At 41.3% G+C, this 27227-nt stretch overlaps 1 protein-coding gene across 4 annotated transcripts in view; it reads left to right on the top strand.

The window, feature by feature from the left end:
- Positions 1–16058, top strand: part of PDPR (pyruvate dehydrogenase phosphatase regulatory subunit) — a 40806-nt gene extending 24748 nt beyond the window's left edge. For all 4 annotated transcript variants that reach the window (XM_049864155.1, XM_049864154.1, XM_049864156.1 and 1 more), the window contains 5 exons: positions 1874–1986; positions 6298–6392; positions 7906–7995; positions 9170–9352; positions 9981–16058. In XM_049864155.1, coding sequence (XP_049720112.1) covers positions 1874–1986; positions 6298–6392; positions 7906–7995; positions 9170–9352; positions 9981–10385 — 886 coding nt within the window. In that variant the 3' untranslated portion in view covers positions 10386–16058. The remainder of the gene's footprint in view (positions 1–1873; positions 1987–6297; positions 6393–7905; positions 7996–9169; positions 9353–9980) is intronic.
- The last annotated feature ends 11169 nt before the right edge of the window (positions 16059–27227 follow it).

Genomic DNA, 27227 nt, shown 5'->3' with positions numbered 1-27227 from the left:
GTCTTACTAGGGGGAGAGCAGCTAGGAGAACATAGCAAGGTGTGTTTAAGTTTTTGTATGAGAGACTGACTTGTAAACTTTAAATTAAAAATTAAAAAAAGACTTTACCAAAAAAGTGAAAAGGCAAGCTTTCAATATAGCCAGTAAGGATCTTACTACCAGAATATATATAAAACTTCATCTTAGCAACAAAAAGACAACCCAGTCATAAAATGAGCAAAGAACTTGAATAGACATTTCACCAAAGAGGACATTCAAATGGCTACCAAACACATGAAAAGATGCTCAGTGTCGTTAGCCATCAGAGAGATGCAAATTAAAACCACGATGAGATACCATTTCACTCTCACACTCCCACTAAGATGGCTAAGATTAAAAAAACAAAATAACAAATGTTGGTAAGGGTATGAGGAAATGGGAACCCTTATCCATTGTTGGTGGAAATGCAAAATGGTACAGCCGTTGTGGAAAACAGCGTGGTGGTTCCTGAAAAAAAACAAAAGTTGAACTACCATGTGACTCAGGAATTCCACTCCTAGGTTTATACCCAAAAGACTTGAAAGCAGAAACTCAAACAGATACTTGTATACCAGTGTTCATTGTGGCACTATTAACAACCTATTGCCCATCAACAGATCAATGGATAAACAAAATGTAGAATATACATATAACAGAATGCTACTCAGCCAGTAAGAGAAATGAAGTCTTGATACATGCTACAATATGGATGGAGCTTGAAGACATTATGCTAAGTGAAAAAAGTTAATTACAAAAGCCTAATATTGTGCGACTCGTATAAAAAGACTAGAACAGGCACATGTATAGAGACTGAAGATTATTAGTGGTTACCAGGGGTGGGAGGGAGGAGGAAAGGGGACGTTAATTGCTTACGGAGTACTGAGTTTCAGTTTGCAGTGATGTAAAACTAACATCGATAAGGATAAGGTTGTATAGCCAGTTAATGTAATTGCTATCAATAAGTTGTACATCTGTAACAAGTTGAATTAGCAAAAGTTGTGTGATAGATATACTTATAACAACAACAAAAAGAGTAGCTGCTGAGCCTGCGTATGTACAACCGAACACCTCATGGGATTTAGTTCCTTGGTTTGGAGGTTTAGGGTCATGGTTTCATGAGACATCACAGTTAATTGGCCTAATAACGTGTTGGGTGCTTCTGTTCTATGCCCTAGTCCTTGTTGTCTATTCACCTAGAGCAACAGAGGAAGAAAAGTCAGGAATAGAAGAAGGAAACTGAATACGTAGCTAACTGCCTCCATGAACAACTACCTCCTTTGCCATGAGGCAAGAAGAGCTCAGTGGTGCCCAGCTACCATTAGTAAACATATTGATCAAATTTCTGTGGAAGAATCATGATCAAAAAGGAGAAAATGCAGAACAGAATTCAAAATTCTCATGGATTCCAGAATTTCTGGAGCCTTAAAGGCTGATGACCCCTGAAACTATAGCCCTGAGATAATCTTTAAACCTTATTCAAAAATATCCCCTGAAGTCTCCTTAAAACCAAATAGTTTAGCTTAACAAGTAAAGAATATCTGTCTTGAGCAGTGTGCTCTTTTGAGATCTAGCTATATGGGATCAAATTGACAACATCGAAAGATTAGATTGGAACCCTAGGGGGCAGTGAGTTTATGTTAACGAGGGAGGAACAACTCAGAAAAGGAAGGTGAGAATGGTTGTGTAACTCAAAGAATGTAATCAACATCACTGAATTGTACTCGTAGAAATTTCTTCATTGGTGTATGTCCTGCCGTGTATATCCTCAACAGGAAAAAAATTATTTTGTGAAAACATAATTGCTGCTTGAATTTTTTGCTACCTGGTTTTGATTACTCTTGGATCTCGCTTTCAGTTTCTTCATGATTTCTCCAACTGACCAGCAGGTCCACTGTTGGTCCTGGCTTAAGAAGCACATGCCAAAAGATAGCAACCTGCTTTTGGAGGACGTCAGCTGGAAATACACTGGTAAGGGGCCTCTGGGGCCAGCTGAGCAAGGAAAGGCCAGTAGTTCCAGATTTATCTTCGACATTTGCCTTCTTTATATTTGACAGTCAAACAGGAATATCAAAATTAGTGTGGAAGAGGCTTTCTGGTCATAGAAAATTAATCTGTAAGACTTCTTCCTTTTTTTATAAATGAGGTATGAAATGAGTTAGTATTTCTATTTTGCTCACTTTTATATCCCCTACAGCTAGCATTTAGGAGCTCAAATATTTGTTGAATGAATGACTAAAGAAAAATTTTTTTTGCGCTTTAGGTGAAAATTTACAGCTCATGTTAATTTCTCATACAAAAATTTATACACATGTTGTTTTGTGACATTAGTTGCAACCCCCACAATGTGACACCACACTATCCCTTTCCACCCTGGGTTCCCTTTGTCCACTCAACCAGTTCCTATCCCTTCCTGCCTTCCTCCAGACAGGAGCTGCCCATTTGGTCTCATGTATCTGATTGAACTAAGAAGTACACTCCTCACATGTATTAATTTTTGTTTTATAGTCCTGTGTAATCTTTGTCTGAAGGGAAGAACACACCCAGCATTTCTCAAGCTGAAAGAACTGAAGAAAAAATTCAAGCCTCGAGTTGAAATACTGAAGGATTCTATTGGAATTAAATGATGCAGGAAGCATCAAAAGAACTTGGAAAGAATACAGTCACTATACGAAAAAGAATTGGTTGACATTCAACCATGTCAGGAGGTAACATATGATCAGGAACCGATGGTAATGAAGGAAGAAGTCCAAGCTGCACTGAAGGCATTGGTGAAAAACAAGGCTCCAGGAATTGATGGAATACCAGTTGAGATGTTTCAGCAAATGGAGACAATGCTGGAAGTACTCACTTGTCTATGCCAACAAATTTGGAAGACAGCTGCCTGGCCAACCGACTGGAAGAGATCCATATTTATGCCTGTTACCAAGAAAGGTGATCCAACCGAATAAAGAAATTATCGAACAATACCATTAATATCACATGCAAGCAAAATTTTGCTGAAGATTATTCAAAAGCAGCCGTAGCAGTATATCAACAAGGAATTGACAGAAATTCAAGCTGGATGTAGAAGAGGACGTGCAACCAGGGATATCATCGCTGATGTCAGATGGATCCTGGCTAAAAGCATAGAGTACCAGAAAGGTGTTTACCTATGTTTTATTGGCTATGCTAGGGCATTCAACTGTGTGGATCATAACAAATTATGGATAACATTGCAAAGAATGGGAATTCCAAAGCACTTAATTATGCTCATGACAAATCTGTACATGGATCAAGAGGCAGTCATTCGAACAGAACAAGGGGATACTGCTTTGTTTAAAGACAGGAAGGGGGTGCATCAGGGTAGTATCTTTTCACCATACCTATTCAATCTGTATGCTGAGCAAATAATCTGAGAAGCTGGACTGTATGAAGAAGAATGGGGCATCAGGGTTGGAGAAAAACTCATTAACAACCTGTTTTATGCAGATGACACAGCCTTGCTTGCTGAAAGTGAAGAGGACTTGAAGCAGTTACTGATGACGATCAAAGACCACAGCCTTCAATATGGATTACACCTCAACATGAAGACAAAAATCCTCACAACTGGACCAATAAACAATGTCATAGTAAACGGAGAAAAGATTGAGGTTGTCAAAGATTTCATTTTACTTGGATCCATAATCCACAGCCATGGAATCAGCAGTCAGTAAATCAAAAGACACATTGCATTCGCCAAATCAGCTGCAAAAGACCTCTTTAAAGTGTTGAAAAGCAAGGACTAAGGTATGCCTGACCTAAGCCATAGTGTTTTTAGTCTCCTCACGCACATTTAAAAGCTGGACAGTGAATAAGGAAGACTGAAGAAGAATTGATGCCTTTGAATATTCAAGAATATTGAATATACCATAGTCTGTCAAAAGAATGAACAGATCTGTCTTGGAAGAAGTACAACCAGAATGCTCCTTAGAACCAACGATGGCAAGACTACATCTCACATACTTTGGACATGTTATCAAGAAGGATCAGTCACTGGAGAGGGACATCATGCTTGGTAGAAGGTCAGGGAAAAAGAGGAAGAGCCTCATCAAGATGGACTGACACAGTGGCTGCAACAATGGGTTCGAGCACAACAGCAATTGTGAGGATGGCGCAAGACCAGGCAGTGTTTCATTCTGTTGTGCATAGGGTCGCTATGCATTGGAACCGACTCCATGACACCTAACAACAACAAGAGTCTTTGTCTGAAGAGTGGGCTTCAGGAATGGTTTCAGTTCTCGCTTCACAGAGTGTCTGGGGGTCATAGTTTCAGGAGTCCCCCCAGTCTTCGTCAGACGATTAAGTCTCATCTTTTTACATGAATTTGAGTTCTGCTCCATACTTCTCTCCTGCTCCGTCCAGGACTCTCTGTTGTGTTCCCACGTCAGGGTGGTCTTTGGTGGTTGCCAGGCACCATCTAATTCTTCTGGTCTCTGGCTGGTGGAGTCTCTGGTTTATGTAGTCCTTTAATCTCTCGGTCTAGTATTTTCCTTGTGTATTTGGTTTTCTTCATTCTCCTTTGCTCCAAGTGGGATGGGATCAATTGATGCATCTTAGATGGCCGCTCGCAAGCTTTTAATACCTCAGACGCTGCTCACCAAAGTGGGATGCAGAACCTTAATAAATTTTGTTATGCCGGTTGACCTAGATGTCCCCTGAAACTATGATCCCCAGGCCCCAGCCCCAGCTACTCTGTCCCTCAAAGTGTTTGGATGTGTCTAGAGAAACTCCTTAACTTTTGCTTTGGTCCAGTTGTGCTGACTTCCCCTGTATTGTGTATTGTCCTTCCCTTCACCAAAATGGAACCGTAACAATCTACTATCTAGTCAGAGAATTCCCCACCCCACCCTCATAACCATCAACGAATGCTTTTTTCTGTGTTTAAACCTTTTCTTGAATTCTTACAGTAGTGGTCTCGTATAGTATTTGTCCTTTCGTGACTGACTAATTTCACTCATCATAGCACCCTCCAGGTTCATCCATGTTGTGAGCTGTTTTTCAGGTTCATCATTGTTCTTTATCATTGAGCGGTATTCCGTTGTGTGTATGTAGCATAATTTATCGATTCTTCGGTTGATGGGCATGTAGGCTGTTTCCATCTTTTTGCTATTGTGAGCAATGCTGCAATGATGGATGTGCATGTGTCTATTCATGTGACGTCTCTCATTTCTCTAAGATATATTCCTAGGAGTGGGATTCTTGGATTGTATGGTACTTCTGTTTCTAGCTTTTTAAGAAATCACCAAATCATTTCCAAAGTGGCTGTACCATTTTACATTCCCACCAGCAGTGCATAAGTTTGTCTGTTAGCCACCTATAATTTTCAAAGAATTTTAGAAATTTTTATATATATTAACTAATTGTTTCGGTTTAACTAAAATTTTCTTCAAAATTTCCCCTGAGCTTTTTTTTTTTTTTTTTTTAAATAAGGATGACTCAGTTTCCTTCCTTAGCAGTCCTGGTGGAGGAGCAGCCCCTCCTCTTTTACCACCCCACTCCAGGTTCAACCCCTCCCTCCCACCTACTTAACTGTCTCCTGCCCGTTGCCCCCAGTGTTTGCTCTCCCAGGCCCTCATTCTCAATTTCTCGTAGCAGATGTGATTAACTTCTTGCTACCAGACTGGCAAACTATAGACTCTTACTGGACAAATTTTTTTTCATGGACTATACTAGGTAGTTAATATGTCATTAACACCAGCTGCTGTCAGAAGCATCGGAGTCCATGGTGGGTTGGGTATCTCTCTTCTCGGGCTCTCCTCCGGGCACTAGTTTGGATCAGAGCTTTTTCCCTCATGTCACTGCACTGTTTGGAACCTGTGGCTTTTAAAGTCACTGGGAGGGGGGAAAGAACAGGAATTGTGCAGGGGGGTGATGGCCAGGCCTGGAAACAGGTTTGTGTCCCATTGGCCAGGACTTGGTCTTGTAATCCCATGTTAACTGCAAGGGAGGCTGTGGCACGCTGTCTTCCTGTGTACCCAGGAGGAGGAAGCATACTAGCCAAGCCCTGTCACGCCAGTACTGGCAGTTGCCATATTTAGCAGGCCTGTCAGTAGAGAGGTGAATCGGGATGCTCTGCGTCCATACTTAGATTGCTGTGCACAGGGATGCTTTCGTAGTCTTAGCACCCAGGGCTGGCCCTAGATGAGCAAGCCCAGAATGAACCTTTCCCATCACCCCAGCTGTTCACCTGGGGAACCTTTCCCATCACCCAGCTCTTCACCTGGGGAAAAAAAAAAAAAGAACTTGTTCTTTCCTGTTTAGCCCTCAATCTCATTGGCCCCCGAGCAGTTGATGTTCTGTCTGAGTTGTCCTACGCGCCTATGACTCCTGACCACTTCCCAAGCCTCTTTTGCAAGGTGAGTGCTAGTAAAGTTCTATTTTTTAAATGAGTGGGGATTTTTCTTTTATAATAGTGGCGATTACATATTATTCTTAAAGAGCAGTGCCCACAAAGAGTGTGTTGACCTTTAAGTGAGTAAATTCCCTTTTTTTCCCTCCTTCAAGAGCTTCTTACTTAATAAGCATTAGGATATCTTTAAGGTAGATTTAGATTGTGAGGATGGCACAGGACCAGGCAGTGTTTTCGTTCTGTTGTACTTAGGGTTTCTGTGAGTAGGAAGTGACTCAGTGCACCTAACAACAACAACAAAAAGGTAGATTTAACTTACCTGAATGTTACCCTTTGCCATCGAGTCAATCCCAACCCTGTAGGACAGAGTAGAACTGCCCATAGGGTTTCCAAGGAGCGGCTGGTGGATTCAAACTGCCAACTTTTTGGTTAGCAGCCAAGCTCTTAACCAGTACTCCACCAGGGCTCCTAGGACCCCTTTTTCTCTATGCAATGCTTCCTCTTTTTCATACACAGAGTAATTTTTTTGCACATGGCATCTTCAGGTAAGAAATGTTTGGGTGAAACCCTGAACAACTTACATAATTTTCTTTGTTATAAGGGACAACTGTAGCTGAGTGAAACTAACTTAGTAAAAGAAATACAAACTGAATAGTCTAGGAAGCAGCTGGTAAGAGGGGTCCAACTTAAAAGGAGCAAGTAGGAGACAGCACTGATGGAGGCTCTTTGAAGTTCAAACCAAAGTTGGGATCCACCTACAAATTGTTTTTACAGTTTTCCTTTTTTTCCATGCCAAAAGGAAAGCACCAGAAAACTCTCCACGGTTGGCTATCAGCAAATGCCTTCATGGCGCTCTGTGCTTCCTGGAAGAAGTGATTCATATGCTTGGCTCTAGAGAGTACCACATCATATCAGGCTTCCTAGGGAAGCAGTTCGCTATCACACAATCTGGGACTTACCACTTTCTCTTAGGAACAGTGATTGAGTCAGTGACCCCTGTTAGGTAGCTGAGCTGCTGAAAACATGTTTTGAAAATCAGAAGCTAGGTCTCTGAGCCCAGGGTGACAGATGAATCATGTTCTGTAGGTATCAGGCATCAACTTTGTGTGGCAGGTGCCTGGGATTTATCTGCAGAGCCCTCCAGCCTTCATTGCTCCCAAAAACCCTGACTAAAACAGTTCTTTGGCAGGACTTCGCAAAGAAATATTTCGTTCTTGTCAAAGACTTTGCCTCCGCTTGCTGCACCAACTTCTCTAAAACTTCTGAAGAGGTGAATTCTATGGGAAAGGATACTATAAAGGCTGTGCTCCATTCTCAGAGACCTCAGTACTTGAAAACAAGCCATTGTCAGGATGAAATTCTTCCGTTTACGTATGCCTTCTTTAGGAGACAGAGTTAATGAGTAGGGGTTACCTTGAGCATTCATTCCTGTAACAGATGCGAATTGAGTGCCCACCCCCACCCCCCCCACCCCCTCGCCAAGAGTTTCCAAGGCTGACTTTCTCCCTTTGTTTCCTCAGGAGATGAGTGTGGGCTATGCAAATGGCATCCGGGTGATGAGCATGACTCACACAGGAGAGCCGGGATTCATGCTTTATATCCCCATCGAGGTGAGAGGGCTCCTGAGTTTCTAGGAAGTATAGATATAGCTATCTATGTCTGACTGGGCCTTTATAATTGAGATAGGCTGCACTGAGGAGATTTTTAAATGTTTATCTGAGTTATTTAAACTTTTTTAAAAGGTAGTAAATTCACATGGTTTAACAAAACCTGATCAAAAGTATTCAGTGCTGTCTGACCAATTCCCACAACAGTCACCACCACTGATAGTGGTGTTAACTTTTTGCATGTCTTATCAGATTTTTATGCAGGTGTAAGCAAATTCAAAGACATTCTTACCCTATTTTTTTAAATATTTTATTTTTGGTGAAAATATGCACAGCAGATCATATACCCATTCAACAGTTTCTCCATGTACAGTTCAGTGACATTGGTTACGTGCTTCATGTGGTATTACCATTCTCGCTGCCTCTCCCTGCATTGTTTCACCACCGTGGACGTAGATTCACTGCCCCATAAACTATCTATGCATTAGAGTTACTGTTGTCATTTTGATTGGATATAGATAATTCTTTAAAAGAATGCAGTGCTCAAGTCCAACATTCTTTATTAATTTAACTAAACTGTATTTTTAGTTTGAAGGTGACTTCAAGTGACAGTTTCGGTTCAGGGTTCAGAAATTTTCTTAGGGCAACAGATTCAGAGATTCCTCCAGCTAACCCCTCTTTTTAAAAGCATGAAGCATACTACAGTTCCTCATTTTTTCAATTAACAGTTTATCTGAGAGATCTTTACATGTTGATACCTGCAGAGAAAGGGCTTCCACCTTCTTTTCTTTTTTTAAACATTGACCTAGTATTCCATCATATGGTTGAGGGGTGAGTCGCGATTTATTTAACCAGTCTGGTACTCATAGACATTTATGGTATTCTCAGCCCTTTGCTGTCATAAATAATTCCGCAATGTACAAGATGATCTCTTTCCTTATAGCTAACACCAGCACACAGAGCTGTCAGACTTTGGCTCTTTGCCAGGCTGACAGAGTAACACCAGCTCAGAACTCCTGGGCTGTAGCTCCTTGGGCTGTTGAGGATGAGGCACCCTGGGAAGACAACCTTCTCCTTTGTCCAGGTTAATAGTGTCACCCATCAGGCACTCCCAGACATATTCTGTGTCCAGTTCTGAAGCGTCTGCTGGTTACTAACCCTCCATCTCTCCCTGTAGTATGCCCTACACGTATACAATGAAGTGATGAGTGTTGGGCAGAAATACGGAATCCGAAATGCTGGGTATTATGCTCTTCGCAGTCTCCGAATTGAGAAGTTTTTTGCCTTCTGGGGTCAAGATTTAAATACCTACACAACACCCCTGGAATGTGGACGAGAGTTTCGGGTGAAATTAGAGAAGGTACTGTATATCCCCACACTCCAGTCTGTCACTCAGTCTCCTTAGTGGTGAAATCAGCATTAGAATGGGAAGACAAGCTGATATGGGAAGAAAAGTGTAAAAATATTGAAACCTCAGTGATAAAAAAAAAAAAAATTTTTTTATTTTTTCAGTGATAGCATCAGGTAAATAATGCTGATTAGTATGTCCTTAGACTGAAAATTTTATCTGTGGGATAAAAAAAAATTAACACGAGGACACAAAAAATGGGTAACACTTGTTTCCAGCACTTTGCTCTCTTTTAGGTTGGGTGCTTCCTGGGGAGTTTTTCTGCTTCAGTACGGTAGTTAATTAACAAGCCATAAATATTTATACAAATTGGTCATCTTACAGTCAGCTGCCTAATTTTTTTGTTTGTTTGTTTCTTTCTAAAGTAATACATAAACATGGTTTTTTTAAAAAAAATCATAGTTCAAGAGAATGTACAGTGAAAAGTGAGTCTATTTCCAGCGTCTGAGCCCTTTCAATCACACTGTCTCCTTTGCCAAAAGAACCAGCTTCTTATCTCTCCTTTCAGAGAACTTCAGTGTATGCAGACGTATAATTATATAATTCTCCATCCCATCCCAGCGTATCCTCTCTTTTCTAGGGGATGGATTTCATCGGTCGGGACGCCCTGCTGCAGCAGAAGCAGAACGGGGTGTATAAGCGCTTCACTATGTTTATTTTGGACGATCACGACACAGACCTGGACCTCTGGCCTTGGTGGGGAGAGCCCATTTACCGAAACGGGCAGTATGTTGGCAAAACCACCAGCAGTGCCTATAGTTTCACCTTGGAGCGCCACGTGTGCCTGGGCTTTGTGCACAACTTTTCCGAGGACACCGGCGAGGAGCAGGTGGTAACAGCAGATTTCATCAACCGGGGAGAGTATGAGATTGATATTGCAGGGCACCGGTTCCAGGCCAAGGCCAAGCTCTACCCCTTCAGCTCCCTCTTCACCCATAAACGCCGAAAGGATGACATGGAGCTAAGTGACTTCCACGGAAAGTAATGCCAGGACAGTCTCACCTCCTCCCCCATCATCTTATCAGCGGAGGAGGACACCTTAGAAGCATCTCTTTCCTCCTTCTGATCCCTCCCCTCTTCTTTTCTAACACTGACCTTCGTCTCTTTCCTCCTTCATATAATTTTAAACTTTACCTACTCAATCATTTTGCTTTGAAGCCTCTTGTTCTATCTTCTCCTTTTGCAGTCCTCCTTCTAATACTCACTCTGGGCTTTTCTTCCTCCCCCTTTACCTGTCTCAGATTCCCGTGGTGGCAGGAAGTGTGTCTGACAGGACAGGAGCGGGCTCCTTGTGGAAGTGGGTTAAGGTAACAGGCTGACTTCAAATATTGTATCCCCAAGCAAGGAATGCTGATGTTGTGCATGCCTCAGGGCAAGAGGTAATCTCTCTCGGGCTAACTGTGGGCTAACTGTTCTCTGAGTAACCTGTTAATTTTGGCGGGGTTGCTAGATGTCAGACTCAGCCCCATGGAGTAGCTTGTGCCTTTTAGCCAGGCAGATCTCTCTCCTCCTGTTCCATTGTGCTGTGCATTTGGCACTCTGATACCTCTAGCAAGAGGACAATCATCTACCTCACTGACAAGAGGCTTGGCATGTATGTTATCTGGTCTGCAGCAGAGACAACCAGTTAACCCGACCCCATCCTCTTCCTCCCTACATACAGAACCAGCTGTCAGAGCTTTGGGCTAGGACAGCCCTGCCTATAATTTTCTTCATCTCTTGTTAATATCTATGATGAGTGATTTTTTTTTTTTAGCCAGGTAAACAAGTAAGCCGCAGTGTTTGAAAGGGAAAAACCGTGTTGCCTTTTGTGTTGCTTTTCCCAGCTGAGGGGTCTGACCTCAGAAAGTACACCACCACTGAGTTGAGTTTTCTACTATTCAAACAGTGCTGCTCTTCTTTCACCTGTTCAAAGTTCAGGCATCCCACCTCAATTTTCCTGTTCTCCAGGTACATTTCACTTTACCAGTTTAACCTCACCTGACCCTTCTGTAGCAGGTCTACTAGTTCTGCATCATTTTCTGTCCCTTGAGAACAGGGAGGGGAAGGTAGGGTGTGTGCTCCTGGTTGAGTAACCAAACCTTGCTGGCCACGTGGAGTCCAGAAAGCTGCTGGAATCCCAAACACAGAGCAGACCAAGCCACACAGAGATGCCCCACACGGCTCTCCTGGAGCCTATGTAATGTGGAGGTTAAGTTATAGAAGCCTAGAGGTGCATCTCTCTTCTCCCAGACTTTTTCTTTCTCATGTAGTATCCCTCCAGGTCCTCTGGAATAGAAAGTAACCTAGTGTACCACAAGAGGGCCCTGCACATTTTTAGTTACTGTCTCTGTTTTCTGAAGGTAAAACTTAGATATCACAGACTATGCTATACAGTCCCAAGTTCCAACACTTCATTTTCTTTTGGGTATAGATGGCCCTGATCTGTTTTTTGTTTTGTTTTGTTTTTCTTAAGTGCAAACAAACTACTATTAGAGATTTTAATTGAATGGTAGCATTTGTTGTCTTGGTATCTTGGAAGCATTAGCTCTGATGGGGCTACAATATAAAGTCCTTTCATTTTGTTAGCACAGCTTTTAATTCTGAGGTGTCTGCATTTTCTGACATTTCTTTGGGATCTTAGTTTACCCACTTAACCAGGTTGGCACCTTGTCCCTTGTAGGTATTTCTTGCCATTTCCCCAGCTAGACCGTTCCTAATTGATGACTGACTTCAGTGTCTATACTTTTTGGGATCTTAGTTGATTTATTAAGAGGGCAGGTGATTAAAGTTCTGTTTGGGGGCCTGGCTATTTTAGAGCAAATGTGTATTTAACTAGCTGAAAGATGCTGCTTTTAGCCAAAGAGGAGAGAAGAAGTGTCACCTAGCTGGGCAGCAAAGCAGTGACTCAGCAGCTGTGAAGGAATTTGGGGAACAGGAGTGGGCATTTGGCCAAATGCAGGAGTTACCAGCAGGGTAACTGTCCTGAGACTATGGAAACAGAAGACATAGAGGCACAGGTAGCCTGTGATGTGTCAGGTACTTGCACCATCCAAAGTTGTCCTTGTAAATGAAAGTTTATTTGAGATTGAATCCAGAATAAATTCTTGATTTATCCATAAATATCACTCTTTCAGTCTTAAATGTAGCAATAAATTTGCAGTTTAACTATAAAAGAGAAGTGTTATATCACTTAATAAGATCCAAATTGAAAAGATAAAAGTCCTCCCTACAGTTTAAAATTGGAGAATGCCATCATCATAGTGTATTATTTAAATACAAATAAGTGTATTATTTAAAGTTTCATCAGAAGTGTATTTAACATGGAGTTTTAAGACTTTGGATTCTCTCTTTTTCTGCACTTGCTAATCTCTAGCTAATTGCTGTTTTGCTAATTAGTTATCGTTTCTAAGAAGTAGGAAGTAAATCTGATGTTGTATCCAGAGTCATGGAGCGACTTTCCAGTGAACCAGAGCTAGAAGTCCTGGCCTCCTGTTTCCTGATGTTGCACTCTTCCCCCTGTGAGCCAACAGAACAGTACTGCCCTTACTGGAAGAAAAGACGTGTGGGACAAGCACTCAGGACTGCAGTTTGAAAATGTGTCGTCCTTAAATAGGTGTCATACTTCTGAGTCCCTGGCAGGATTTGATCTTCTGGGTATCACTTGTTTACTGAGTGCCCTGAAACACGTATTTATCTTTTGGCACCTTAAAATTCATCCTTGAGGCCTCTTGGTTCATTCAAATATAGGTACTGTGAATCTGGTATTTGTGTGGATTTGGTACTGGTGTTGAGTTCTTTGAACAGGCAGAGCTGAAGATGAGTAACTCTCTTGCCTTTCACAGAATTACTTTCCCTCTGTCTGGTGTCATATGCATCTTAGACAGTAAAGAGGACATTTAACCTCGCTGACCCATTGATGTCAAATGGTAAAGTGCTCTGGACTCCTGAGAGGTGGGAACCTCTTGAGTAAATGAGGTTGCCGATAGGTGGGCTAGATCCAGAGGCCTGGCTGCAAGTCCAGCAGGAATAAAGGACAATCGGAACATCCTTACTTGTTTAATGTTATTTGCATCTCTTGGGCAGTGGGGCCACAGATGTGCGCCTTATGTGACAACTCATCCCAGAGAGCCAGTGGGTCTGTCTTCTCTCCCATGAGATTTGAGGGATTCTGAGCCTCTTGTGAACAGGCAGCATGGCTGAACTTGAGCTTCAGGTGATTGGGCATTTTCTTCTCTCTGAAATTATCATTCCTGACATCCTCTGCACTCCGTGGAGGAAGGGCTCTGCGTTCTTCTCTTCTGTCGTGGCAGCATATTCAGTTAAAGAATCTTTTTGAGCCTAAGAACAGAAAATGTGTTGGCCTCAAGCAGGTGAAGACCCAGGATTGCAAGTCTTCTGTGAGTCTTTTCCTCCCTTGAAATATCTTCTAAGTACATACCATTCCCCTCTTCCTCCCAGTTACTCACGCTGTATGTAAATCCTGTTTTATAATTCTGCCAGGTCATTTGACTTAAGATCTCCCTTCCTGAAATTGTTGGATCAGTGTATATCTTCACCAAAAATAAAAAAAGAAAGATCTCCCTTCCCTGACACTGGCACTGAGATCAGAAAGGCTCTAATTCAGAAAGCTTTCAGAGCAGACGGGGACAAGAGCTTTAACTACGTGGATAGCCTGCTTGATGTCTCCTAACCTGGGCTGCAGTCATGCATAGTGCTCTTCTGGGAGTCCTTCAGCCCCAAGTCTGAGAGACACCAGGGACACAGAGACCAGCCAGCCCGCCCAGTGATTTACACCACCAGTTTTCACTTTGGCCCCAAAGACCCCATCTCTGCAGGAATAGAACCCAGTCACTTCAGTCTGGTTCTCATCAGGAGGAGTCTGTCCCTGCATTGTAGCTCCTTGTGCAACCAGCAGTCTTACCTGTTTCCCTTCTTTCCTGGGCTATTTCCAAGAAAGTAACTAAAATGTGATGAAAAAATTAATCTTCAACTCTTACAGTATATTACCCTGCCTTTTGCATGCACTTGAAATGTTAACCCCATCGTCCACCACCACAGTATATATGGTAGTAGTGGTATGGGGATGATAGTAGCTTTCTAAAAGTGTCAACTGCTTCTCTGAAGAGATGACCCACGGCCTTGATTTCTGGCTATTTATCCTCTGGCTTCTGGGCATATCTGCAGACATTTGAGTGAGTCTTCACCATCCTTTGATAAACAGCAGCTCATAAAATGGGCTCTTCTATGACTTGTTGACCCCAGAACACTGTGTCCTGATAGAGCAATTGCATTGGCTTGCTTTCAGGGACTAGCTGCAGGACTCATTGTTATATCGTTTTATTGCCTCTTGGCCAATGTAGTAAACAAAGGACCCTCTCTAATACCTACGAGATAGAGGTTTGGTCAGCAGTGGTTAATACTAATGAATAGCCTTCTGCTCCTTTAATTTTCTTTCTGCACCCTCTCAACCCTCATAAACATGGATATGAGCAGTATTCTGTCAACCCGATAACAGGAAATTTTTTCTCGTAAATAAAGAATTTCCATTTTGCAAATGCCGTTTGCAGGCACATGGATTCAAGGGAAGCACAGTTGAGTGGGAGAAATGGTAGACGAAAAAATAGGATGTTTGAGGCATTAGCCACATCCTTTCTACTTGCAGTAAGGAACGAACAAACCATGGGTCTTCCTGTCAGCGCCTGCCTACCCCATCACCACCTTTGGCCTCCACTTAAGGTGCTGAGTTGTAAGGCTCCTTCATTGTCAGTATAGGACCTGCCATTTGTAGTCCTCCGTTGCCACCAATGCACAGTCTCCAAGAGGACTGAGTATTTTTGTATGTCTTTGCCTTCCCTTTGTCCATTAAACTCCAGAATTCTTCCTTGTACAGTATGATTCATTACTTCTCTGAGCAGAATGTCTTCATCTCGTGGAGAATTAAACATTTCTTCATGGGTCATTTTTCTCATGATATTTAAATGTACCTATTTTTATCCTTTGCAGACTATCTCCTGCCTTCTTGTTTTCCTGTCTTTAAAAGACAGAGATTGCAGGAGGTAGGGATGATATTTTTAGCATGTTTCAAAAGATCTATACCAAGATTTTCTTTGCACACCGAGAACTGGAGCTTAGAGCACCTCTTTCTCTAAGCCACGTTCTAGTGCCTTACACTCCAGGATGTCCAACGGTGGATATAGGCAGCAAGATAAACAAAGGAAGTAACTTCATGTCAGTCTGTGGGTCTCCATCCACCCTGCATAGCTGCTGCTTCCCCAGTACACATGGGTGTGGGGTAGAAAGCTTTTCAAGCTGTGTTTCATTGAAGGATTTTCTAGCAGCACAATTAACACTTTACTCTGTGGTCAACTCTTGGAATGTATAAAAATGCCACTGTAATTATTGTAAAGTACTATAATTCATTATTTGCATTTTTAAAAAGTGCAGTTCAACTCAGCCCTTTTCTGTTCATGTTTAGAGTTAGAATGTGGTCCTGGAGACTCGTGAGGCACTTTAGTAAATGGAACCTTTTCTCAAGAGTCGGTGACTTTAGGCACACAGAGTGACTGAGCATTTCTGCCCTCCATGGACATGGTATTAATGTTGTGCACTGTATTTATATCAAGCTAGATTTGAATTAAGGTTTTCTTTTCATGTTATTAGGTTTGTAAATGAATAAACAGACATTTTGATTACTCTTGTCATGTCCACTCGTGAAATGTTCTTCATCTATAGGAACTTGGTCTGTGTATTTACCATCAAAAAGGATAAACATTGCACATAAAATCATTTCTGCCTGTGTTACCAAAGTGTAAGAAAGAATGTGGAAATCAACTTAAAGAAGATGTAGGCATTTATCCTACCCTCATGCAGTGGTAGAGTGAGTGAGAACAGAAGGCCTCCATTCCTCCCCCTGAAGTTGCGATTGCTGTTTCAGGATTTGGCATCCTGCCTACAGTAATGTAATACGAACCTGACACTTGACATAATCACCCATGTACACACAAGTCCATGTTTGTGTGGAAGTCAAGGGTGTGTGCTTGCTCACACCTGTGGGACGAGAAGAACATTATCTGAGAGAAGCAGCCAGTAATCTTGTCCTACTTTGAGCATCTGAGCCACAAATTTAGTCAGTGAGCTTTATTCTGTTTATCCAATTACTTTTAAAGTAGCTACATCTGGGAATCCCATAGGTTGGCTAGAATGTGTACAACAATCTGATCATCTTGTCTTCCAAGCCTGCTCCTTTCATTTCCAGTTTCGTGAAAAGTCAAGCAAAAACCCGGGAGTCATGTGGTCGCCCCACTCACCTCTCCTTCAACCTCCAGTTCGTCACTAGCCTGACAGAGTCTGTCTCCTCAATATCTCTTTGTCTCTTCTATCGTTCCATTCCCTGCTACTGCAGCTGCAGTTCAGAGTTATCACTCCTTACTTCGGTGATAATCTCTTAAATGATTTTCCTGCCCCATCTGTCATCCTGTCCTTACGCTGCCAGGGTCATCTTTCCAAAACACATCAGATCTGATCACTCACTGAGTTCAAGCCCTCAGGTGACTTCCTTTGTTCATGGAAAAAAGGAACAAAAGTCTTTACAGTGTGACTCTGGCAGAGGTACTCTAGGGAGCTTGTGGACCACGCTGCATGTGATACTTGGACCCCTGAATCCTGGTTCATTCTCCATCCCTGACTATGCCTGTATCTTATCTAGCACCCTACTGTTGAACCACACTGAGATCCTGCTGTACCCATCCTTTGCTCATTAAAATGCCCTTCCTGGCACCTGTCCTGGTGTGCTTGTGGAAGTCTGGATTTAGAATCACGCCCCCTACCCCTCCCCAAGATGACCACCATGGCAGCGAAGCAGTTCCTTCCCCAAGTGAATTGGCCTCCTTTTGATGTCTCTACTGTACCCCTTTCGGATGTGTCTTGTTTTCTCTTCCTACTGGTTCTGTAATTCCCTCTGAGGGCGACTTAGTCTTTTTGAAACTCCAACATCTAGTATTGTTCCTGGCATTTAATAGATAATTAAATGAGTGGGGGAAATCGCTAACAAAGATTTTGTTTGCCAATCTGTAAAATGGGAATAATGCTGTAGTTGCCTCATAAGTAGATGTAAAGATCAGATGTAATAACCTACGAAAGAGAATGTAAGAAGCGCTCCTTTGGAACTTTACTACCTTTGTCCATAAAACAGGCCAGTAGGTGGCACTGTGGTATATTAATTGAGGTCTCCTGGGTTTACGGAAAAAAAGAAAAACCCAAACTCATTATTGTGGAGTTGATTCCAACTTACAGCAACCCTATAGGACAGAGTAGAACTGCCCCATAGGGTTTCCAAGGCACTGCTGGTAGATTCGAACAGCCAAGCTCTTAACTACTGTGCCACCTGGGTTTACACAACCCCTCCTATTGCCATAGTTGTCACAATTAGAAACCCAAGTCAGACTAATAAAATTTTCCTAGGAAAGTTTATAGCTCAGTGGCCTTTATGCCATTTGCAGGACTGAGAAGAGGGTCCTTTTGTGTAGCCTCGAAAAAGGGATATCCCCTTTTCATCCAGCTGTACCTTTGCATTAAAGGATCTGTGGAGTTCAGGACCCTTATACACTTCAGATCTGGGGCATCATCTGCCTCAAGTCCCTCGGAATCCCAAATGAAAGAGTCGGCATCGTCGCGGTTGGTTAAGAGCATGACTTTGGGGCTGACCTGGCCTTGTGAATGGCAGCAGTATATGGCCTTGTTAGGTTGTTTCCTAAGCCTCCATTTACTTGCTTGTGAACAATGACACCTACTTTATAAGGTTTTGTAAGGGTCAAATAATACATATAAAATACTTGTCCCTTTGGAAATATTTTCAGTGCACAACAGCTGCTTTTTTGTTACTCTGCAAGGCGAACTATATGGCCTGGCAGCCTTGGATTTCCAGATTGTGGTGGGAGATGAGAAAACAGACTCAAGGAGGCTGACAGAGCTGCAGCTCAAGAAGCAGAGGATCTGTGCCCAGGCCAGTTAACCAGATGCTTGTGGGCAGGAGTTCCCAAGTGCCACTGGTGCTGATGTCTTTTTAACTGAGACCATTATTACTTGTTGGTAATAAACTAACCATTTGGGCTTGGTGCAGACTTATTCCAGGATGCACCCTCTGAATTAGCAGCAGTTGTCTGAGTGCAATGAGCTATCTTTCCATGTCCAGGGTGTTCACCTCTGTGCATCACCTGTGAGCAGATATGCTCAAGCCTGTGGTGACCTTGGACGTCTGTGCTTTCCAGTTTCTTCAGGGCCTTGCATGAAGCTGGATATTTGTCCTTTATTCCCTCCGCAGACCAGCTGGTCCCTTCACCTGCTGTGTTCCAAACCTTAACTGGGTGACCAATTTGAATGTAACAATTTTGAAAACAACAGCAACTTCAAAGGGATGCTTGGCCTACAAGTCTCCTTCATCCCTTTTTCACAAGAGACCAACTCCTACAATCCTTGAGGAGCGAAGTCATCCAGGACCCTTGGCCACAGAACAAGATCTAGAGATAGGGTAGCCTGGACAGTCTCATCCCAGTAGGGGAAAACCCCATACTCCTGAGATGTTCCTCCCTTCATCTGCTGGCCTTTAAAACTAACGTCTAACCAAATCATGGTATGGGATAGTCTGAACGACGACAAGCCCTGCAGAACTTGAGTATTGAAAAAACAGGGTCCTTACACATAGTGGGAGTCTTAGAAGGAGAGAGAGGAAAGGGACAAAAAAAAAATTCAAGTAATAGTGACCAAAAACTTACCATATTTGATGAAAAACAATGTACACATCCAAAAAGCTCAATGAACTCCACGTAGGATAAACTCTGAGATCCATACTTAGACACATAATAAGTAAACTGTCAAGAAAAACAGAATATTAGAAAGCAGCAAGAGAAAAACTCACACAAGGGAATAAATAGCTGACTTATCATAAATAATAGAGGCAAGAAGGCAGTGGGACAACATATTTAAAGTCCTGGGGAAAAAAATTCGACCAAGAATTCTATATCCAGCAAAACTGTCTTCCAGAATTAAGGTGAAATACATTCCTAGATAAAGACAGAGAATATCCGGCTAGCACACATGCATATGAAAAATACTAAAAGCAGTCCTGGCTGAGAGAAAAAATGACACCAGACAGAAACTCAAATCCCTGTGAAGAGATAAAGATCACTGGTAAAGCTAATTACACAGGTGAATGGAAGACAGTATGTTTTTTACTCTTAACTGATTTTAAAAGAGCTGCACGAAACAATACAGAACTATTGTTGGGCTTGTAACATACACAGATGTAATCTATATGAAAACAATAGGACAAAGGAAGACAGAAGGAAAGAGCTATACCGGTACAAAGTTTCTATAAACTATTAAACTAAATTAGTATAAATCTGAAGCAGATTGATTTCAATTAAAATGCATAGTGTAATCCCGAGAGCAATCACCAAAAAACCCACAAAGGAATTTAAATGATACCTGAAAAATCTTTAATGAAAGAAGGCAATAAAGATACAAGACATAGAAAACAAAGAGTAGATTGGAAGACATTAATCCAACCATATCAATAATTATATTAAATTTAAATGAACTAAACATCCCAATCAAAAGGTGGAGATTTTCAGGGTGAATTTTAAAAAACATCAGGATTAACTATATGCTGTCTAGAGGAGACAAATAGAATGAAAGTAAAGACTAGAGAAAGATAAACCATGCAAACAGCCACCATAAGAGAGCTGTGTTTGCTATATTAATTTTATCAAGACAAAAAATATTACTGGAAACAAACAGGGATGTTTATAATAAAAGTGTCAATTCATCAGGAAGATACAATTATAAACTTACATGCACCTAATAACAGAACCCCAAAATACATGAAACAAAAGCTGACAAAATTGAAGGAAGAAATAGCTCAAAATACTGATTAGAGGTTTCAATAACCCACTCTCGATAATGGATAGAACCAATAGACTAAATCTCAGCAAGGATATAGAAGATATGAACAGCGTTACCAGCCAACTTGACCTTACATCTATAAAATATACCACCTATCAGGAGGATACACATTCTTTTCAAACACACATGGAATGTTCCCCAGGATATATGTAACAGCATATAGTACCTGCTAGGCCACAAAACAAGCGTTAATAAATTTAGAAGAATTGAAGTCACACAAATATGTTCTCCAACCCAGACAGAATTAAATTAGAAATCCGCAACAGAAGGAAATTCGGAGATTCTACAAATATCTGGAAATTAAATAACATTTTAAACAACCCTCCAGTCAAAGATTAAATCATAGGGGAAATTAGAAAGTATTTTGAACTGAATGAAAAAAAAAAAAAACAACATATCAAAATTTATGGGATGCAACTAAAGGAGGGCTGAGAGGGAATACAAGCTCTTAAAAGCAGGTTTCCACTCTCCTTTCCCAATCAGCTTAGTGCCAGAGCTCTGGGTCTGACAACACACTTGCTTGTTCTGGGCTCCGCCCTTTCATCTCCAATGCTTCATAAATGCCTGGTCCCGTATTCTCAGTAAGGATTAACATTATTCTTCACGCAATGGTATAAGGCACAAGCTCTCTTTACACGTGACCTGGTACCACACTTCATCCTAGATGTAAATTTTCTTTTCCTAGCTCGGCCATGTTTGTCTTCTCCAAGCTGGCTTCCACATTTCCAACTGCAACTGCCTAGCCAGTCAAAAGCCAAGAGGAGCAGGAGAGGTAGACGGGGTACAGCCCCAGCCTCCTACAACCTCTAGCCCCAGAGCCCCTTAGCACTGACTAAGACAGGGGCAGGATCTAGAGACTGTGGAGGGCCTCTCCAACATCTTTAGCAGTCAGGAGCCTTCCACAGAGAAGCAGCCCCAACCTAAAAAAAGAAAGGGACCCCTAAAAACCCTATGCCGTCGAGTCGATTCCGACTCAAGGGAGCCAACCTTGGGCAACTTTGGTCTCCTGCCTGACTGTCCAACCCAATCTAAGGCCACAGGGCTGCTGACTCAGGTAGAATCTGCTTCTTATTTTTCCTATAGCTTAACCATTGACTTTTTGTGACTAATTTTTAGGATTTAATTTTTATTTTTATCAAGTGAATACAGACAGTTTTAAACCAAGTAATGCTACAAGGCTTATAATGATAACCAGGAGTTCCCTGACCCACCTCACCATTGCAAGTCTCAGTTCCAAGACTGTAAGCACTCCTAATTCTTACAGCTGTTTTGTCTGGTAGTTAACTCATTATTTAATTCGTACTTACACTGCTACTTGGTTTTTAAATTTCAAATATGCTGTACAGACTTGGAAGATGAATAGTTCTCATCCCACAGACACGCATCCCTTCCCCCCACCCCCCACCCCACACTTGCCAGCCATCCTTTCTCTTGGTTTTATCTCTTTTTTTGGGTTAAATCAATACTCATTGTTTTAACCACGTGAATACCATGTCATATCCTTTTTTTCAACATTTTATTGTTAAAAATTTCAAATGCACTGCATAGTTGAAAGAATTTTACCATACACACCTGAATACCCAAGACTACTAGATTCCGCCATTAACATTTTACTAAACTTCCTTTATCACATCTTTATTCATTTATCCATTCCTATAAAAATTTTTTTTTATATCATCCATTAATTCATCTTGTTTTTGATATCTTTCAAACTAAATTGTAGCCATCCGTACACTTCATCCTAAATGCTTTTCTTATAATATCTTCATCTGGTTTTACTATCAATATAATGCTGGACTCCTAAAACGAGTTGGCAAGTGTTTCCTACTGTTTGACAATTTTATTGGGATATACTTTACCATAAAATTCACCCACTGTATGTGAAAAATTCAATGATTTTTAGTCAATTTGTGCAGCCATCACTGTAATCCAGGTTTAGAACATTTTTATCACTCCCCAAAATTCTCCCATGCTTGTTTGGTCAATCCCCACACCCATCCCCAGCCCCAAACACTGATCTGCTTTCTACCTCTAGAAATTTCCTATAAATAGAATCATGTAAGATGTAATATTTTGTGTGTGACTTCATTCACTTAGCTAAAGGTGTTTGAAGTTCATCCATGCTATAGCATGAATCAATAGTTTGTTTTAGTGCAGAATAATACTCTATTGTACAGGTATACCATAGTTTATCAATTCACCATTTGATGGATATTTAGGTTCTCATTTTTTGGCTGTTATGAATGATGCTGTTATGATCATGTGTATACAAGTCTTTGCGTGGATATTTGTTTCCGTTTCTCTTACCTAGAAGTGGAATTGCTGGATCTTATGATAAGTGTGGAGCCCTGGTGGTGCAGTGGTTAAAACTTTGGCTGCTAACCAAAAGGCTGGCTGTTCAAACCTACCAGCTGCTATTTCAATACCTTATGGGACAGTTCTACCTTGTCCTATAGGGTCACTGTGAGCCGTAATCGACTCAACAGCAATAGGTTTTCGGGTTTTTTAATGGTAATTATATATTTGACTTTTTAAGAAACTGCCTGACTGTTTTCCAAAGTGGCTGTACTATTTAACATTCCCCCCAGCAATATAGGCAGGTTCCTATTTCACTACTTCTCACCAAAACTGGGTATTATCAGCCTTCTGGACTACAGTCATCTACTGGATATATAGTGGTATTTCCTTGTGGTTTTAATTTTCATTTCCTTGGTTATTAATGATGTTGAGCATCTGTTCATGTGCTTATTCTCCGTTCATATATCTCCTTTGTGAAACGACTATTAAAATCTTTCGCCCGTTTTCTAATTGGCTTTTTTGTCTTATTAGTTAGTTATAAGAGTTCTTTATATAGACTGCATGTAAGTTTTTAATCAGATACATGATTTGCAGTTGGGCAGTTGGAATCTAGGTGAAGTGTGTGTGAATGTTCATTGTAATATTCTTTCAACTTTTCTGTACATTTGACTTTTTTTAAAATAAAAAAATTTTTAATTAAAAATAAAATAGAAAAATCAGTTGGATTCCTCTACACCAACAAAAAGAACATCAAAGAGGAAATCACCAAATGAATACCATTTACTGTAGCCCCCAAGAAGATAAAATACTTAGGAATAAATCTTACCAGAGATGTAAAAGACTTCTTATACAAAGAAAACTACAACACACTTCTGCAAGAAACCGAAAGAGACCTACATAAGTGGAAAAACATACCTTGCTCATAGATAGGAAGACTTAACATTATAAAAATGTCTATTCTACCAAAAGCGATCTATACATTTAATGCAATTCTGATCCAAATTCCAACAACATTCTTTAATGAGATGGAGAAACAAATCACCAACTTCATGTGGAAGGGAAAGAGGCCCCGGATAAGTAAAGCATTACAGAAAAAGAACAAAGTGGGAGGCCTTACTCTACCTGATTTTAGAACCTATTATACTGCCGCAGTAGTCAAAACATCCTGGTACTGGGACAACAACAGATGCACAGACCAATGGAACAGAATTGAGAATCCAGACATAAATCCACCCACATATAAGCAGTTGATATCTGACAAAGACCCCAAAACAGTTAAATGGGGAAAAGACAGTCTTTTGAACAAATGGTACTGGCATAACTGGATATCCCTCTGCAAAAAAATGAAACAAGACCCATACCTCACTCCATGCACAAAAATGAGCTCAAAATGGATCAAAAACCTAAATATAAAATCTAAAATGATAAAGATCATGGAAAAAAAATAGGAACAACATTAGGAGCCCTAATACTTGGCATAAACAGTATACAAAACATTACTAACAATGCAGAAGAAAAACTAGATAACTGGGAGCTCCTAAAAATCAAACACCTATGCTCATCCAAAGACTTTACCAAAAGAGTAAAAAGACTACCTACAGACTAGGAAAAAGTTTTTAGCTATGACATTTCCCATCACTACCTGATCGCTAAAATCTACATGATACTGCAAAAACTCAACTACAAAAAGACAAATAACCCAATTAGAAAATGGGCAAAAGATATGAACATACACTTCACAAAAGAAGACATTCGGGTAGCTAACAGATACATGAAGAAATGCTCACAATCATTAGCCATTAGAGAAATGCAAATCAAAACTACAATGAGATTTCATCTCACTCCAACAAGGCTGGCATTAATCCAAAAAACACAAAAGAATGAATGTTGGGGAGGCTGTGGAGAGATTGGAACACTTATACACTGCTGGTGGGAGTGTAAAATGGTACAACCACTTTGGAAATCAATTTGGCGCTTCCTTAAAAAGCTAGAAATAGAACTACCATGTGATCCGCAATCCCACTCCTTGGAATATATCCTAGAGAAATAAGAGCCTTTACACGAACAGATATATACACACCTATGATTATTGCAACATTGTTTACAATAGCAAAAAGATGGAAGCAACCAAGGTGCGCATCAACGGACGAATGGATAAATAAATTATAGTATATTCACACAATGGAATACTATGCATCGATAAAGAACAGTGATGAATCTGTGAAACATTTCATAACATGGAGGAACCTGGAAGGCATTATGCTGAGTGAAATTTGTCAGATGCAAAAGGACAGATATTGTATAAGACCACTATTATAAGATCTTGAGAAATAGTTTAAACTGAGAAGAACACATTCTTTTGTGGTTACGAGAGAGGGGAGGAAGGGAGGGTGGGAGAGGGCTATTTACTGATTAGATAGTAGATAAAAACTACTTTAGATGAAGGGAAAGACAGCACACAGTACAGGGGAGGTCAACACAATTGGACTTAGCCAAAAGCAAAGAAGTTTCCTGAATAAACTGAATGTTTCAAAGGTCAGCGGAGCAGGGGCAGGGGTTTGGGGACTATGGCTTCAGGGGACATCCAAGTCAATTGGCAAAATAAATTCTATTAAGAAAACATTCTGCATCCCACTTTGAAGTGTGGCGTCTGGGGTCTTAAACGCTAGCAAGTGGCCATCTAAGATGCATCAATGAGTCTCAACCCACCTGGATCAAAGGAGAATGAAGAACACCAAGGTCACAAGGTAATTATGAGCCCAAGAGACAGAAAGGGCTACATGAACTACAGACTACATCATTCTGAGACCAGAAGAACTAGATGGTCCCCAACCACAACCAATGATTGCCCTGACAGGGAGGACAACAGAGAACCCCTGAGGGAACAGGAGACCAGTGGGATGCAGACCCCAAATTCTCGTAAAAAGACCAGGCTTCATGGTCTGACTGAGACTAGAAGGACCCCGGAGGTCATGGCCTGCAGACCTTCTGTTGGCCCAGGACAGGAACCATTCCTGAAGCCAACTCTTCAGACATGGTTTGGACTGGACAATGGGTTAGAGAGGGATGCTGGTGAGGAGTGAGCTTCTTGGATCAGGTGGACACTTGAGACTATGTTGGCATCTCCTGCCTGGAGGGGAAATGAGAAGGTAGAGGAGGTTAGAAGCTGGTGAAATGGACACGAAAAAAGAGGGTGGAGGAAGGGAGTGGGCTGTCTCATTAGGGGGAGAGTAATTGGGAGTATGTAGCAAGGTGTCTATAAGTTTTTGTGTGAGAGGCTGACTTGACTTGTAAACTTTCACTTAAAGCACAATAAAAATTATAAAAATAAAATAGACTCGTAACTTGTAGATACTTTCCTGGAGTTAAATGTAAATCTTAAAGAGACCTTATGGGGACCATCACAGCTCTGAAAAAATGAGCAGCTTCAGGAAGAGACAGAATGGCTGAACATTGTATAGCCTTTAAATACACAGTAAGAGAAGCTCTGCATGAGCTGAAGAAGGGTAGATAAAAATATGTGATAAAGCAAATGCAGTAAATAGTAAAATCTACGTGGTGCATATAGGCTCTATAATAGCCTCACCTGGGAGAAATTGCCTTGCAAGAAGGGGCTGCCCATTCTTAAAACCCACCCAACTACTCAGTATGCTGCAGTATAAAGCCTGGGTCCAGGAGGAAATTCCATAAACCATGTTGCAGTGCCCTGGTGAGGGAGTCCAGCCGAGGCTGTGATCCCTGTTTCACACCATTGGACACTTCAGCCCAGGGGTGGAAATGACCTTCCCAGGGTCACACAGAGCATCTCAGAATCTAGGCCTTCAGAAGTCTGGTGTTTTACCTACTCAGTTCTACCTCTTCTGGCTGCTGAAGCTGGATACACCCTTCCATCCTCTTGTAGTGAACCAACAGAAGTTGCTTCACCCCTGGTCCTAACCCTAGGTATATACCCAGAAGAAGTGAAAGCGGAAATGCAAACAGAAACCTGTACAGCAATGTTCTTTGCAGCACTTTTCACAATAGGCAAAATGTCCATCAACAGGTGAATGGATAAACAAAATGTGGTATGTCCATACAATGGGATACTACTCAGCCATAAAGAGAAATGAAGTCCTGATGCATGCCACAACATGGATGAACCTTGAAAACATGCTGAGCGAAATAAGTCAGTCTCAAAAGGACAAATACTCTATGATGTCACCTATATGAAATAAGCAGGTATATATAAACCAAGATTATTAGTGGTTACCAGGGGTGAGAGGGAGGGGGAAAGGGAACGTTTTTGCTTAAGGGGCAGTGAGCTTATATTAATGCTAATAATGTGGAAAAGGATAGCAAGAAAGGCTGCACGACTTGAAGAATGTCATCAACGTTACTGACTTATGCATGTAGAAATTGTTGAAACGGCATATGTTCTATTATATGTATATTTTTAACCACAACTTAAAAAAGGAAAAAAATGTTGCTCCACCCCAAGCCCTAAAATGTGTTTTCCTCCCACCTGTCCCAAGTGCCTAGCATTGTGCTGTGTGGGAGAACTAGTCTCATTTGTCATTGAAGTCCAGGAGCAAGAGTTGGTTGTTTTATT

Source organism: Elephas maximus, chromosome 21, assembly GCF_024166365.1.
Source record: "Elephas maximus indicus isolate mEleMax1 chromosome 21, mEleMax1 primary haplotype, whole genome shotgun sequence".
Taxonomy (NCBI): Eukaryota; Metazoa; Chordata; class Mammalia; order Proboscidea; family Elephantidae; genus Elephas; species Elephas maximus.
The sequence above is the reverse complement of the archived record's forward strand: the minus strand, read 5'-3'. Positions and strand labels throughout refer to the sequence as shown.